Raw genomic sequence first — 15472 nt, forward strand, 5'->3', positions numbered from 1 at the left:
CCCGCCCCTGCTCCTGCTCTTTCTCGAATGAACATTAAATACGTACATACATAATAAACTTAAAAAAAAAAATCTTCAAGAATGGGGGCAAGAATTTGCCTGCCTGACCAGTGCTCCTGTTGGTTCTTGTGCACCTTTGGTTATCAGTGTGTGTGTTGGAGGTGGGGATTGGTAATGGGGGACTACATATTCTTTATAACATTCCACATCGTTTGTCTAAATTATGTAAGGAGTGAGAGCCTCTTTTGTAATTTGAACAAAGCGTAATGTCCAAGGAGGACATATGGGTGGCAAGTAAGCACTTGAAAAGATGCTGCAGATAATTCATCATTAGGGAAATGCATGTCAAAACCATAATGAGATATCACTTGCTACCTATTGGGATGGCTAAAAAAGACTGACTAGAGGATAACTGATGAGGATGTGGAGGAACTAGAAGTCACATACACTGTGGGTGGAAATGTAAAGCGGTACCACCACTTTTGAAAAGTTTGACATTTTCTTAAAAAGTTAAAGGGGCGCCTGGGTGGCTCAGTCAGTGAAGCATCCAGCTTCGCTCAGGTCCTGATCTCACAGTTCACGAGTTCGAGCCCCGCATCAGACTCTGTGCTGACAGCTCAGAGCCTGGAGCCTGCCTCAATTCTGTGTCTCCCTCTCTCTCTGCTCCCCACCCCCCTCCTGCCCCCCGCACTCATGTGCACACACACTCTCTCTCTCTCTCTCTCAAAAATAAATAATAAACATTAAAACATTGAAAGGTAAGTCATGTAAGCCAGACAGTACATCTCTCCATCTAGCTCTGTTGTAATAAATGGAAAACAACCATTTGTTTATCCAGTGTGATAAATAGAAAACAACCATTGTGCTATATCCATGCAGTCGAATACCACTCAGCATTTAAAAAGTAATGAACTCTTGATACATGCCACAACATGGATAGATCTCAAAAGAATTTTGCTGAAAAGAGAAGAAAAAGGCCAGACCAAACAGAGCACATAGTCTATAATTCCACTGATATAAAATTCGAGGGGAGTTGCTATCTCTCACCTGACCTTGAGCTTTTTGGTGGCCCCTGAGAGTTGTATATGATTATGCTAGTCTGACTCCACTTGTTACAGTGCCATTGGCAATTTGATCATTATTCTGCTGGTTCATCCGCATCATTCATTCATTCAGTTAATTGAGCACTTACCATATGCTAGATCTGGAGTCGGCACTAGGTGATGTGTTGGAAAACAGATGTGATCCTCCCCCTGGCGGGGCTTACACTTTATTGAATGAACCTGTAAAACAAATAGAATAAGAAAAATAATTACTGGGGGGGAAAGGAGTAGTTTTTTGGAAGGAGGATGGGAATCAAGGGAAAGCTTGTCTGGGTTCCAGGCAGTCAGTTGCATGTTTTTGAAAGACGCTCCACTCTGGTGCTGTGCATCCAGTCAGGAGACTTAGCAGTCGTCCAGGAGAAAGGTGGTAGAGGTTTAGACTTAGGTGGTCTTGGAGATGGAAAGCACTGGAAGGACTGACAGCTGGCCTTAAGCAAACTGAGCAGATCCCAGAGGTTGACACTGATCAACATTTTTGAATTGTGTAGTTTTATCAGTTTTTAGTTCATATTATTGTCCTATGGTTCCCCCCACCCTCAGTCCCAGCCTCCATCACCCTTGTCTTACTCCCTAGAGAGACTCCTTAAAAGGGGCACCTGGGCAGCTCAGTTAGGGAAGCATCTGACTCTTGGTTTCAGCTCAGGTCATGACTGCACAGTTCGTGAGTTCAAGCCCTGAGTTGCTGACAGTGCGGAGCCTGCTTGGGATTCTCTCACTGCCTCTCCCCTGCTCGTGTTCTCTCTCTCTCTCTCTCTCTGTCTCTCTCAAAATAAATAAACTTAAAAAATATATAAATCTTTAAAAAAGAGAGAGAGAGAGATAGACAGACAGACACTCTCTAGAAAGACGTCATCACCTTGTGGGGCCAGTTACCCTAGCTTACAACATTCCTTTGATCCACTGGCCTAGTTGCCTTTCAGTAAGAGAATGAGGATAGTCTGGTATGACCTGTTATTCTGTTTTTGTTTTTTCTTAACCTATGCTGGCTCCCAGTGATCTCGGTTTCCCTTTCTAATGGCTGGCAGGCCATCTGTTTTACTCAAGTGGCAGAAGCCCAGCTCAGAGTGGCCAAGTCTGAAGAGGCATGGGGAAAGAAAATGTACTAGCTCAAAAAAAAATCCAAAGTCAATCAGTGTCCATCACGGCTGGACTGAGTAATGTCATCAAGGCTCAGTCTCACGATCCCTCCATTCTCAGCTCCATTTCTTTGGTGTTAGCTGCATCCTGAGTCAGGCTCTGGTGTATCGTTCCTATTACTTAGTATTGTCATCATAATCAGCTGTTCTTGCCGTCTGCTTGAATGTGACCAGCCAAGTGTCCTTAGACATTTCTTGATCCACTGGATCCATGGTGATGCTATCCTTTACAGTTTGACATTAAGAGTAACAAAAGCAACTGCTACAATTACTGATAACTTACCTTATACCAGGCACTCTGTTGAGACGCTTTACATGGATGATCTTATGAAACCTTATAATCACCCTACAAAGAAGGTTATATCATTATCCCAGAAAAGCCAGCCAGTTGATTGCAGAATCAGAATTTGAAATCAGGTTTCCCCGCTCCAGGGTCTGGGCACCAAGCTTTCACACTGACTGCCTCCTAAGTCCCTCTTTAGGGCTAAGAAGAGGAAAGCAAAGCCATCAAATAGTGTGCCTATTTCTTTCTTTTTCTTTTTTTTTTTTTTTAATTTTTTTTTTTAATGTTTATTTATTTTGAGACAGAGAGAGACAGGGCATGCACGGGGGAGGGGCAGAGAGAGAGGGAGACACAGAACCGGAAGCAGGCTCCAGGCTCTGAGCCATCAGCCCAGAGCCCGACGCGGGGCTCGAACTCACGGAACGTGAGATTGTGACCTGAGCTGAAGTCGGATGCTTAACTGACTGAGCCATCCAGGCGCCCCTATTTCTTACTTTTTCTGAACATGCATCTTAAAATATACGTGGCAGTCATAGTAGGGGCAGAGCTTTGGAAGTTATTCTTATAATTTTATCAATCCCAGCTCCTTCTGGGTGTTTAGAGTTTTGGAAGCTCTTTGTAGAGGACCTTCCTCTCTGACTGTCGTGTATGTCTTTGTAATTTTTTTTAAGTTTTTTTTTTTAATGTTTATTTATTTTAGAGAGAGAGAGAGAGAGCACGTGAGTGGGGGGACAGACAGAGAGGGAGACATAGAATCTGAAGCAGGCTCCAGGATTATCAGCACAGAGCCTGACGCAGGGCTCGAACTCATGAACTGTGAGATCATGACCTGAGCCGAAGTCGGACGCTTAACCGACTGAGCCACCCAGGTGCCCCCCCCCCTTTAAATTTTTATTGTGTGTGTGTGTGTGTGTGTGTGTGTGTGTGTGTGTGTGTGTGTATGTTTTTATAAACCAGGCACCAGGTTAGGCAGGATCCTAGCATGGCTACTCTTGGTTCTATAGGTGTTTCCTTCCTTTGTTTTTCAACAAAGTCTTTTGCTATCATGATGCTCGAACTGCACCTTTGACAATCTTCCATGAACCCTTATCTTTACAGTCTCAGACCAGATGCACACGTCTTACTTTTTTTTTTTAATCTTAAGTATTGAAATTGATCTCTGTCTAAAACCTGGGGTGGGAGGCGCATGGATGTTGGACTTTCTCTTCTGTGACATTTTACCTTCTGAAAGAACTTTAAGGTGACAGTTTCCCTTTCCCCAGGGATCTACTTCTTCTGTTCAGTTCTTTGGACTGGTCTGACTTACATATTCTTTAAATTATTTTTTAAATGATCTCTAAACGTGGGGCTCGAACTCACAGCCCTGGTATCAAGAGTCATATGCTCCACCGACCGAGCCAGCCAGGGGTCCCTGGTTAGAATTAGATTTGATGCATCATTTCCCCTTGTCACTTCTTCTGTCTTGAAAGGGATGAAATAATCAGGATGTCCATAACATTTACCTAGTTAGTCCTTCTGCTTTTAGTGGAAAGAAACTTGGGGCAAATGACCAGATGTTTTATTTTTTTAATTATTTTTTTTAATCAATTTTTTTTGAGTCTGAACATTTAAATTTTTTTTTAATGTTTATTTATTTTTGAGACAGAGAGAGACAGAGCATGAGTGGGGGAGGGTCAGAGAGAGGGAGACACAGAATCTGAAACAGGCTCCAGGCTCTGAGCCGTTAGCACAGAGCCCGATGCGGGGTTCGAACTCACAGACTGTGAGATCATGACCTGAGCCGAAGTCGGAAGCTCAACTGCCTGAGCCACCCAGGCGCCCCAATAACCAGATGTTTTAAATACCTTGTCCTTATTGTAGAGCTGTTTCTTTTCTTGATCTTTATATCCTCAGAATGTAGGAAAGTGCTTGGCATAAGGTAGCTGCTCCAAATATTTATTGAATGAACGTGTGCTGCAGAAAGAGCCGTTTTACACCATCCTGGAGTCTGAAGCTGTGGCTGCAGAACATTCAACAGGCATTTAAAAAAAAATTTGTTTTTTTAGTTTATTTATTTATTTTGAGAGAGAGAGAAAGCGAGCCTGAGTGGGGGAGGGGCACAGAGAGAGGGAGAGAGAGAATCCCAAGCGGGCTCCACGCTGTCAGCACAGAGCCCAATGTGGGGCTCGATCTCACAGACCGTGAGATCATGACCTGAACCAAAATCAAGAGTTGGACGCTTAACCAACTGAGCCACCCAAGTGCCCCATGAACAGACTTTTTTTTTTTTTTTTTTTTTTTTTTTTTTTTAGCACCGCCTGTATGCTAAACTGATGTTAGTTCTTAATTGGCTTTTACAGGGCATGAAAGAGATCTCAGGAGTGAGCATGATTGGACTGTAAGAAAAGCCATGTTTTCTGAGCATGTTCTCTGAGACCAGAGTTCTTATCAGGCCAGACCAGGAAATGGAACAGGGACACCCAGCCTGCTCTCCCAGGCTTTTGAGTTCCACTTGTCCAGAGAGAGTTGTAATGATAGTGGAAAACGTAAGCTATGTAATATTTTGTTTGTTTTTAACTTTTTATTTTGAAATACATCCAGGCAGGAATAAGGCGTACAGGCTTGTTTAACGGCAAGTTGCAAGGACAGTACCAGGGTTTCTGTATGTCCTTGGCCAAGTTCCTCCAGTGGTTCTCTCTTATTGAAATATAGCACACTATCAAAACCAGGAAATTGGCATCGGCACACTATTTGTGAATGCTTGTTTTATGTTCTTATATCACATGGCAAATTTGTGTAACTATCACTTCGATTAAGACACACAGTTCTTCCTCGTGTTCTTTCTTTACAGTAACACCCCCATGCCCTTCCCCCTTGTCCCTAACCAGGTGACCCCTATCTGGCCTCTGTCTTTATAATTTCGTTTGTTACATAAGTGGAATCACACAGTGCGTGACATTTTGAGACACAGTATAATACCTTCAAGAGCCATCCAAGTTATTGCAATGTATCAGTATTTTATTCCCGGTTCCTTCTGGGTGATCAGTGATATTGGATCTGCCACAGTTGTTGTTTTAAAGCATTCACCTATTAAAACAACATTTTGATTGTTTCCAGTTTGGCTATTACAAATAAAACTTCTACGAGCATTTGTGGACAGGTTTTTGTATGGACTTAAGTTTTCTTTCTCTGGAATAGATGCCCTGAGGTATGATTGCTGCTAAGTGTTTCTTTTTCTTTTCTTTTCTTTTCTTTTTTTTAACATTTATTTATTTTTGAGAGACAGAGAGAGACAGAGCACAAGTGGGGGAGGGGAAGAGAGAGAAGGAGACACAGAATCCGAAGCAGGCTCCAGGCTCTGAGCTGTCAGCATAGAGCCTGATGCGGGGCTTGAACCCGTGAACCGTGAGATCATGACCTGAGCCGAAGTTAGACGCTCAGCTGAGCCACCCAGGTGCCCCTGTGTATGTTTCGTGTTTAAAGAAACTGACAAACTATTTTCCAGAGTGGCTGTACCCCTTTATATTCCTGCCAGTAATATATGAGAGACCCAGTTTGCCCACATCCTTGCCAATAGTTAATGTTATTTTGGTGACAGCTTTATTGAGATATAATATGTATCATATAATTCACCCATCGAGGATGCACAAATCAATGGTTTTTAGTATATTCACTGAGTTGTGCAACCATCACCACGATAAATTTAGAACATTTTCATCATCCCTAAAAGAAACCCTGTACCCCATAGCCACCAATATCCCTATCCCTTCAGCCTAGGAAATCAATCATCTGCTTTCTGTTTCTACAGATTCGCCTGTTCTGGACATTTCACATAAACCAAATCATAAAATAGGTGGTCCTTTATGACTGATTTCTTTGACTGACTTCTAGCATAATGTTTTCAAGATTCATCCATGTTGGAGCACGTATCAGGAGTACTTCCTTCCTTTTCATTGCCAAGTAATATATTTTTAAAGAAATAAAAGTGTGTTCCTTTCCATTACACAGACTATAAGAGGTAACAAAATGCTGTTCCAGAGAGGTTTTGCCAGGCCTGCTTGGAGGTCTAGATTTCAATTAACCTAAGTGCAAATTAATGCCATTTTAAATAGTTAGCAGTTCTCTATAAAGTATTATTTGTGCTTTTTGTTTATTTAGCAAGAGTTCTGAGTAGTAGAACCTGAGTAGTTCTCCTGAAATCCTATTGGGATCTTTCTAGAGAACCTATGCTCTGGGTAGTGAGTGTCAGCGGATCAGGCCGGGGACAGGTCAGCAGGCCACAGGCAGTGTTCAGAAGCTGGAACAGAACTGTGCACCAGACAGATGCATTCCGAGAACTTTCTAGGCCCATTGCTCTCTGCAGTCAGTTTACATAATATCTGATGGCCCAGGACAGAAATTTCTGCTGCTACTCATGCCTCCCAAAGGACCACTGACATCCGCAAGTGTCTTCAGTATTGTGAGGCATGGGGGGGGACACGAGGTGAATGGGTGTTTATCTTGTCTCTAAGTGCTTAGTGTCTGGCCAGGAAGATGAGGCCTGGTCCTAAATGACCCTAAATAACCAAGTGCAAGTTTAAATGGGATGTGTGCCATTTTAAATATTAGGAAATATTTTAACCATCCAGAAAAAAAAACAAAGAACAGTGCAACAAATACCATGTTCTTACCATCTATCTATGTTTAATTTTAACATTTTTGCCATATGTGCTTCATTATTTTTAAGCAACTAGAACCTCTCAGGTCCTCAGCAATAAAAAGGAAGGAACTGTTGATACATTCAACGGTTTACAGGAATCTCCAGGGAATTGTGCTGATTGAATAGTCAGTCCTAAAAAGCTTACACGCTATAATGATTTTGTTTACATACATTCTTAAAATGACAGGATTATAGAAATGGAGAACTGATTTCTTTTAATTTTTTTTTTTTGATGTTTATTTTTGACAGAGAGAGAGAGAGGCAGAGCATGAGCGGGGGAGGGCAGAGAGAGAGGGAGACACAGAATCCAAAGCAGGCTCCAGGCTCTGAGCTGTCAGCACAGTGCCCGACGTGGGGCTGGAACTCAAGAACCGTAAGATCATGACCTGAGCCAAAGTTGGACGCTTAACCGACTGAGCCACCCAGGCACCCCAAGAGAACTGATTTCTTGGGGGCCAGGGGTTAAGGATGGGATGGGGTTGGGTGAAAAGGGACCCTTGTATCAATGCCAGTATCCTGGCTATGAGATTGTGTTGCAAAATGTTACCATGGAGGAAACTGGGTAAAGGGTACCTGGAACCAATGTATTACTTATTACAACTGCATGTGAATCTCTATCTCAAAATTAAAAGCTTAACTTAAAAAACCCCAAACCCTCAGATGCCATTAAGTCATTTTGGATACTGTCTTAAATTCTGTTTCTCTGCTTCCCTTTCCAGAGGTTACTACCATTTGAATTTATTGCTAATCACTTCCACAAAAATTTAAAAAAATTTTTTAAATGTTTATTTATTTTTGAGAAATGAGAGAGAATGTGAGCCGAGGAGGAGCAGTGAGAGAGGGAGACAGAGGAGCTGAAGTGGGCTCTGTTCACAGAGAGCCCACTGTGAACCCACGAACTGTGAGATCGTGACCTGATCAGAAGTCGGATGCTTAACCGACTGAGACACGCCGGTGCCCCACTTCCACAAAATTTTTAATAGTGGTGTTCCATATGTATATATCTCTAAACACTATCTAGCATTGTTTTACGTATTTTAAATTTTAGAAAATAGTATTATAATCTATGTGCCCTTCTGGAACTTTCTTTCAACCCCACCCCCCTTCTAGAACTTTCTTTTTTTTTCCATTTCTTTACAGTGTTTGTGAGGCTATCCATGTTGATACATGAATTTATAGTTTGTTCATTTTCACTGTTGTTCAGAATTCCATGATATGTATCTATTACAAGTTATTTACCCACTCTCCTGTTGATGGACATTGAGATAGTTTCTAATTTCCAGTCATTATCAGCAGTGCTAGAGTGAACATTCTTGTGTCCATTTCTTGTGTATATGTGAAGAAGTTTCTTGAAGACAGGATATATCTAGGAGTAGAACTGATTGGCCTGACACTGTGAGCATTTTTAACTTTTCTAGTCATTGCCAAATTGCTCTTTGCAGTGGTTGTAATAATTTACATTACCGTATCAGTACGTGAGACTTCCCCATTCACCTACAGTCTCACCATTTTTATATTTTGCCAATCTGATGAGCATGAAATGGTATCTCATGGCAGTTTTAATTATTCATATTTGCCTAGTTACTAGGGAATCTTTTATTCTTTTTAAAATGTTTATTTATTTATTTTGAGAGAGAGAGAGAAAGAGATTCCCAAGCAGGCTCCACTCTCAGCACAGAGCCCGACTCGGGGATTGATCTCAGGACTGTGAGACCCTGACCTGAGCTGAAATCAAGAGTTGGATGCTTAACTGACTGAGCCACTCAGGCGCCCCACAAGTGAGTCTTTTCATTCGTGTGTTAGGCATTAAAAAAATGTTTTTTTAATGTTTTTTCTTGAGAGAGAAAGAGAGAAAGGGAGAGAGACAGACAGAGCCTGAGTTGGGAGGGGCAGAGAGAGAGGGAGACACAGAATCCGAAGCAGGCTTCGGGCTCTGAGCTGTCAATACAGAGCCTGATGTGGGGCTCAAACTCATGAACTGTGAGATCATGACCTGAGCCACAGTCGGATGCTAAACGACTGAGTGACCCAGTTGCCCCGTGTATTAGGCATTTTAATTTCTTCTTTTGTCAATACCTATTCACACCTCTATCATCCGCAGTTTAGTTGGAGAGAACACAAGTCATTCTGTTTTAACCAGTCGGGTATTTAAGAGTGTATTAGGTGCTTACCATAGCAGCAGAGCGGCTGGACAAGCAGACCACAGAAATAGGCCACTAGGAATGAATCCCAAGGCCATGCTACAGGAACGCCCCTCCAGAGGCATTGCTACCCTCTGCAACAATCAGGAAATTAGAGAATTGGGATGCTGCTGGCCCTACTGCTGGCTTCAGAATTCCATGACTTTAGCCACAATCTTTTGCCAGAATTGATGACTTTAAATCGTGCAGTACCTGCCCCATTAAATGGATATCTCAAGCATCACCTCTCTTCCTGCTTAGCTCAGTTCTAAACTCAGTGCTCACGTGAGACCATCTGATTGGTGGGGCTGAAAACGCGTGTTGGAATGTTAGCTGCAAGGAAGCTGGGGTTTAGCTGTCCAATTTCAGTATTACAGGATGACTTAATAGGAGGAGGTTAACATTGACATTGAATGAACCAATATATTGTATGTGCAACAGTATGCTTTGCTTTTCTTTTAAATTGCCTGGCTTTAGTGATTCATAGAAGGTTCTTTATGTAGTGTAGATAATTCAACTTTTTGCAGGTTACATTCATCACAAATATCTTCTGGTTGGAGGCATCTCTTTTCCTTTTGATTGTAGAATTGTTTGATGAACAGAACATTTCAATATTACTGTCATCAGATTTATCAGTCTTGTCCAATCTTTTCTTTTGGGGTTTCTTTTATGTCTTGTCAAAGAAATCCTCAGCATAAAAATATTTTCCTATGGGAGCGCCTAGGTGGCTCAGTCTGTTAAGTGTCTGACTCTTGATTTCAACTCAGGTCATGGTCCCAGAGTTGTGGGATCCAGCCCCGCACTGGGCTCTAAGCTGAGGTGGAGCCTGCTTGGGATTCTCTCTCTCCCTTTCTCTGTGTCCCTCCCCGCGGGGCACACATGTACTCTCTCCCTCTCTCAAAATAAATAGACAAAAATATAAAAATATTTTTTCTATGTTTTCTTCTAAGAATTTTAGAGTTTCATATTTGACCTTTAGGTCTTTAACCATCTGGAGTTTATTTGAGTGTGATATGGGATTACATTTGTTTATTTTTCTATATGGGAGGCCGCTTATCCTATGACCATCCTTTTCTCAGTGACTTATACTTACGTCATATAAAACGTTTCCATTTTTATTGTGGTCTATTTCTGGGCTGTCTAATCTGTCCTACTAATGTGTTTGCCCTGTATCAACACCATCGTTTTTAATTACTATTGGCTTTCAAGTAGTTCTAGATAGCTCATAGGACAGGTCCCCCACCTTGTTCTTCAGGATTGCCTTAGCCAGTCTTAGCCTTTTACTCTTCCATATATGTTTTAGAATTATCTTGTTGTGTTTTAGCAAAAAAGCAAAAAGTGAAACTCTGTTGGGAGTTTCATTGGAACTGGAATTGAATCTGGTTGGGGAAAATTTTTTTCTTTTCTTTATGATATTGAGTCTTCCTATCTATGAACATAGTGTATCCCTACTTACAATTGTTTCTTCAATTCAGTAAGTTCAATAAAGTTTTATAATTTTTTTCATGAAGATCTTATATATCTTTTGTTAAATTAAGATATTTCAGAAGGAATAAATAATATTTGTCTTTATTATATTATCAAACATTTTTATCTTTAAATTGCATTTAAAATATATTGTTGGCATATACAGTAATATGCTTTATTTTTGAATATTAATGTCCAGCAAAATTGAGGAGCTCTCACTTTTTCTTACATTTAGTTTTTAGTTCATATTAAAGCGATGAAAGCATATAATCTAAAGAGATGGGTGGTTGTATATTTGTTATGAGAAACAGAAACAGATGATTCTCCAATGTTTATTATGAAAAACAGCTTATTCTATTTCCTTCCTGACCCAGGCATGACCAGGCAATTCCTTCTATCATTTTTCACTGATTATTTAAAACTTTATTTCCTTGTTTTTTTGTTTTGTTTTGTTTTGTCTTTTTACTTCCTTGTTTTTAAATAGCATGTATGTACTGTTAATTCTTGAGCTTTTGATTTAGGTATTGTTCTTTGACTTTCTGCTATGGAAGATGAGGATTTAGGTTTTTGGTTTTTGGTTTTACTCCCCTGCCACTACACATGTATACCCCTCCCATTATCGTATTCTCCCAGTATAGTTATACATAATATTAATTACATCACTTGTATTATAATGTGTGTAAATTGTATTTATAACTGAACCAGGCGGTAACATACAATTACTTTATTTTTTCTGCACAGTTTTTTTTTTAACAACTGTGTTGTATTTGTTCTTCGGTTTGCCTCTTAGTTTTGTATGTATGATCTATGTGATTATCCCCTAAAGAAACACCATACTCTCTACCAATTCAATACATCTATTCTAAAGATATTCTATTACTTTCTAAAATACTCTAATTTGAACTGTTTGCCATCTGCCTGTAGCCAACAGTCAATCCTAGGATTTTCCTTCACCTGTCTGCGGATTTCCTTGGCTGCTCTCACATTTGATCACCAGAATATCTTCTTTATCCATTCATCCATCGATGGACATTTGGGCTCTTTCCATACTTTGGCTATTGTTGATAGTACTGCTATAAACATGGGGTGCACGTGTCCCTTCGAAACAGCACACCTGTGTCCCGTGGATAAATGCCTAGTAGTGCAATTGCTGGGTCGTAGGGTAGTTCTATTTTTAATTTTTTGAGGAACCTCCATACTGTTTTCCAGAGTGGCTGCACTAGTTTGCATTCCCATGGAGACATTAACTTTCCATGGGCACTCAGAATAGCATTGGTCTACAACTGTTTCTGTTAATTTCACAGCTTTGGGTTACTTGGACCACATGTGTAATATCACTTTGAACCTAAAGCCCAGTGAAGGCAGGGCTACTTTTACGAATTTTCAGAGGGGATTTTTTTTGGTCTTCTGTTGGACCCAGACCAAGATGACCTCATCTTCTGTGTGAGTGGGAGACTTTTTTTTTTTTTTTTTTTTTTTTTTTTTTTGATGCACCATTTCATTGGAGTCTTTTGGTGTCCCAGTTCTGTGAAGAAGCTTGTCTCCTGCTCCGGCCTGAACACCAGCACCTAAGTCCCTGGTTCACCGAGTTTGGCTATGCCCTCTTCCCTGCCCGCCTCTCCACTTTGGGCCCCAGCTGCTCCTGCTCTGGTTTCTAGTTCCCTCTATTTGGGGGTCCTGCTATTCCCTTTATTCTCTTGCAAGCCCCACCAGGCCATGAAAAGGAAGTTGGTTATACCTGATCCAGCATTTCTGCGTGTTTTGTAGTAGGGGGTTTTCAGGCCGTGTTGTCCACAGTATTGCCATTTGTACTTTTAAACCTAGAGATAAAGGGGTCATGGGAGTTTCAATGAGGGAAATTCCATCTGGCTGGGAGGATCAGGAAAGGCCTTAGGGAGGATGAATGTCCAAGGATAGTGTCCTGGGAGGGGGGCACAGCAGGTGCAAAAGCACAGAGGCAGGAAGTGAGTGTGCACACATGGAGGAAAGCACGTAGCTCTCTTTTGCTGAGAATGTCTGTGAAAGGGAAAAATGAGGTTGGAGCCGGACCCCAGAGCAGCAGGGAGCTGCTAAAGCCTCACAGCATGGAACGCCGTGATCACAAGCTTCGATTCAGGAAGTTTAAACTGGAAGCACATCCAGGATGAATGGGTGTGGGGAGCAGCAGGAGGGAGAGGGGTTTGGACTTGGAAAGGTACTCCTAGAGGCTGTGGAGATAGCCCAGGGGATGGGTTGTGAGGCCTGAATGAGGTAGTGGGGGTAGAAAGGAGGCAATCCCTGGGATAGAGGGTGCGATAGACTTGGCTGAACCAGATAAATAAATCTGGGTCAAGAGCTGGGGGTGGAGGGGGGTGGAATAGAAGAAAAGCTAGGCAAGCACATTATCTGGATCCTGGAAAATGTCAACAATGATCTGAGCTGCGTTCTGCCTTTTAAGATTATTTAGATACTGCCCACAAATGCTAACACATAGTTCATCTTGCAGTATGTAAGCTAGAGATGTTTTTAGGCCACTTGATGAATAGTTGTCTTTGGATTAGAGACAGCATGTTCCAGCAGAGCTCCTGGAAGTGAGTTGGGATATGTTTGCCTTTCCTAGAACCTGCTGACATGGCTGAACATGGGACTGATGAGCCGTCCTCCAGTACAGGGAGTCCCAACGGAGAAGGTCGGGACTCTGGGGACAGATTGTTGCTGCATCAGAGGCTGGCTGTCAGAGAGCTCATTGACACCGAGGCCTCCTACCTGCACATGCTCCAGCTCTGTGCCTCAGACATCAGGAGCCGCCTGCAGCAGGTACCTGGGTGGGGCTGCACACAGCCTCCCTTTACAGGGGCAAACGTGGGTCCTGGCTTCTGAGACCGCACGTCTCTTCCTGGGGCAGGCTTGATGGAGGGGAAGGCGTGGCGGGCGTGAAGTCACCTGGATGTGAGCCCCGGTACTTCCCTTTATGCTGGAGGCCATGCTACCTCCAGCAAAGCCTTTAACACATTGAAGCCTCCGTGTATTCATCTGCTGAACGGAGAGGAGTAATCACCTCAGAGAATTAAGTGAGCTAAGGATAAAATAGCCCTTTATCAGACTTAGAACAGATTGCTTAAAGTGACCTATACTATTTTTAAAAAAATGTTTATGTGTTTATTTTTGAGAGAGAGTGTGTGTGCATGTGAGCAGAGGGGAGAGGGCAGAGAGAGGGGGTGGGGTGCGGGTGGGGGGGAAGGTGGAGTGGCAGAGAGAATCCCAAACAGGCTCCTTGCTGTCAGTGCAGAGCCTGACAACGGGCTCGAACTCATGAACTGTGAGATCATGACCTGAGCTGAAATCAAGAGTTGGATGGTTATCTGACCGAGCCCCACCAGGCGCTCCCAAAACTGACCTATATTCTAATTGTCTCATTTAGGAGATGGTAACCTGGAGAAGTTTTCACTATGATGGGTTTTTACATCTTTTTTTCTCCTGATTTCAGAAATAATACAGGCTCTCTTTATAAGATTTTAAGAATCCTTTAGCATGTAAGCTCAGTTAGGGCAATGCCTGTTTAGTTCAATATATCCCCCAGTTCTGGACACATAAATATTAGGCTTCAGTTCATTTTTTCTTGAATGAATGAAATACTCAAGTAGGAAATATGGAAGGTGAAAAGCCTCTCATATTTTACCCTCCAGAAATGAGGGTTTTTCTCTGTAGGCATTAAACAAAAAATATAGAATGTTACTTACTCTAACAAAAATAAGAGCCTACTCTAGATATTTTTCTACAGTTAGCTTTTCCTCCTTGATTTTGCATTCAGGATAGACACACACATGCACACACACACACACACACACACACACACACACACAATGTCCTGTATGTGCCTGTGCACATATATATATAGATGTTCTGCATTCTGTCTCACGGTGGTACCACCAGTTAATAGTGGCTGGAGTTCAGAATACATCTCAAGGTAACGGTGGTGGGGGCCAAGTATATCAGAGCTGGAAGGAAGTCCAGCTTCCCACCCTTATATGACAGATGGGGAAACTGAGAGCAGAAAAATGATAGCCGCCAGCAAATCTAGGGGGAAAAAACCCAGTTCAGCTTTCATTCCATGCTGAGCACTCCATCCCTTCCTGTTTTCCCAGAGTGATAAGAGGACCTAATTTATACCTAATTTATAAAATTTTTCTAAGCCTTGCAGACATTCCACTGGGGCGGTCTCCCCAAGAGTCGTAGGCCCCTAATGGTGTGAATGTTCTGGACTGCTCTCCAAAGCCCGTGAATAGAGCCACTCAACCCAAATCCCAGAGACTCCTATGGCTCCTTTGTTTCTTCTAGCTGCCCCAGGGAGACCTGGATGTCCTGTTCTCAAACATCGATGATGTCATTGAAGTGAACAGCAGATTTCTTCACGATCTCCAAGAGACAGCATCCAGGGAAGACGAACAAGTGCACTCAATTGGTAAGCAAAAGACAAGGCAGCTGTCAGCCTCAGATTCCCACGGAATTGTCCTCAGCATGTGGGCATTGCTGAACTGCCTCCAGAATTCCAGGGAAATGCAGATCAATGGGAGCTTCTTTTGGGGATTCCTGAGACACAGCGTGTCAGAGCTGGTAGGACTCTCAGATAATATCCAGCCCAGTCC

The 15472-nt window shown here is 42.3% G+C and overlaps 1 protein-coding gene across 3 annotated transcripts in view; it reads left to right on the top strand.

Annotated features, from left to right (window-relative positions):
* Positions 1-15472, top strand: part of ARHGEF37 (Rho guanine nucleotide exchange factor 37) — a 103186-nt gene that overhangs the window by 3512 nt on the left and 84202 nt on the right. For all 3 annotated transcript variants that reach the window (XM_060634669.2, XM_060634666.3, XM_060634667.2), the window contains exons 2-3: positions 13447-13643; positions 15165-15288. In XM_060634669.2, coding sequence (XP_060490652.1) covers positions 13458-13643; positions 15165-15288 — 310 coding nt within the window. In that variant the 5' untranslated portion in view covers positions 13447-13457. The remainder of the gene's footprint in view (positions 1-13446; positions 13644-15164; positions 15289-15472) is intronic.

Source organism: Panthera onca, chromosome A1 (genome assembly GCF_046562875.1).
Source record: "Panthera onca isolate mPanOnc1 chromosome A1, mPanOnc1 haplotype 2, whole genome shotgun sequence".
Taxonomy (NCBI): Eukaryota; Metazoa; Chordata; class Mammalia; order Carnivora; family Felidae; genus Panthera; species Panthera onca.